Source organism: Carlito syrichta, unplaced genomic scaffold, assembly GCF_000164805.1.
Source record: "Carlito syrichta isolate Samal-C Ts95f unplaced genomic scaffold, Tarsius_syrichta-2.0.1 Scaffold153698, whole genome shotgun sequence".
Classification (NCBI taxonomy): domain Eukaryota; kingdom Metazoa; phylum Chordata; class Mammalia; order Primates; family Tarsiidae; genus Carlito; species Carlito syrichta.
The window spans coordinates 1-971 of record NW_007097794.1 but is presented as its reverse complement, the minus strand read 5'-3'; the positions used below and the strand labels follow the sequence as shown (position 1 = coordinate 971).

Sequence of the window (971 nt, the reverse complement as noted above, 5' to 3'; positions counted from 1 at the left end):
AGAACCCCGAGCTACCTGAGGAGGACTGGCCCGCCGGCAGCCGGCTCCCCTGACTTGGCTCCCCCTGACTTGCCGTTGCCAGGTTCTTAGAGGTTCAGGGGTCTGCTCTCTGCCCCTTGGAGGCTGTCTTCCGGGGTCCTGTCATCCCTTCCAGCCTCCCCAGCGGGTCTTCCTACTCTCCTGAATCCTCCAAATGTTCCCATCGGCCTATGCTGGTGTCTTGATGCTGGTGTCACTCAAGACGTGGCTTCATGTATTAAAACCGGCTTCATGTATTAAAACCGAGCCAGAGTCACTCAGTACAAATACACGACAAGGAACAAAAAGCAAAGCAGACCCAGGGAACGTGCAAAATAAGAAAAAGAAATCCAGCCACAACAACAAAAAATTCACCAAACTTCCCACACAGTCAACCTCTAAGCCAGCTCAGGGCCAACCTAGCACCTCCCAGGCGGCCTTCGGGACACAAAAGCCCCGGGTTCCAGACGCTCTGGGGCTCACTTGAGATGGAAGGGTATTTTTAAAAGCATCTACTCACCAGTTGGCTTGAGAAAATCCATGGGGTATCTGGAGTAGGGAGGTGGAGGAGACTCTGGAATTAAAAAAGAGAGAAAATGAGGGCCGGCCATGAGCGAGATAGAAACTTACGATAACAGAGGCATTCTTTGAGCCCAACTGTTTGTCTTAGCTGTGGGGGTTGGAGGCAGGGCGCGAGGCGGTGACTGCCTTGATATTTAGCTGTCAGATAAACAAAAGGGCCGCCTGGCGCCAGCCTCGGCGCTCGCTGCTCCGCGTCTGCGCCGGGCGGTCCCGCTGGAAACCACCGTCTGGCCCGGCCGCGACTCAGCCCACAGGGCGGGGGCGCCGTGCCCCTCCCGCCCGAACCCCAGACCCCGCTCCCACCCCCTAGGCCCCCGGGGCGCAATCGCTGCCTCCCGGGTGCAGTCTCCCTCCCCCCCAGCAATCTCCCG

The 971-nt window shown here is 58.1% G+C and overlaps 1 protein-coding gene across 2 annotated transcripts in view; it reads right to left on the bottom strand.

Annotated features, from left to right (window-relative positions):
- SMAD7 (SMAD family member 7) overlaps positions 1-744 on the bottom strand; it is a 21475-nt gene extending 20731 nt beyond the window's left edge. For both annotated transcript variants that reach the window (XM_008050800.2, XM_008050801.2), the window contains exon 1: positions 539-744. In XM_008050800.2, the coding sequence (XP_008048991.2) occupies positions 539-629 (91 nt within the window). In that variant the 5' untranslated portion in view covers positions 630-744. The remainder of the gene's footprint in view (positions 1-538) is intronic.
- Between the last annotated feature and the right edge of the window lie 227 nt (positions 745-971).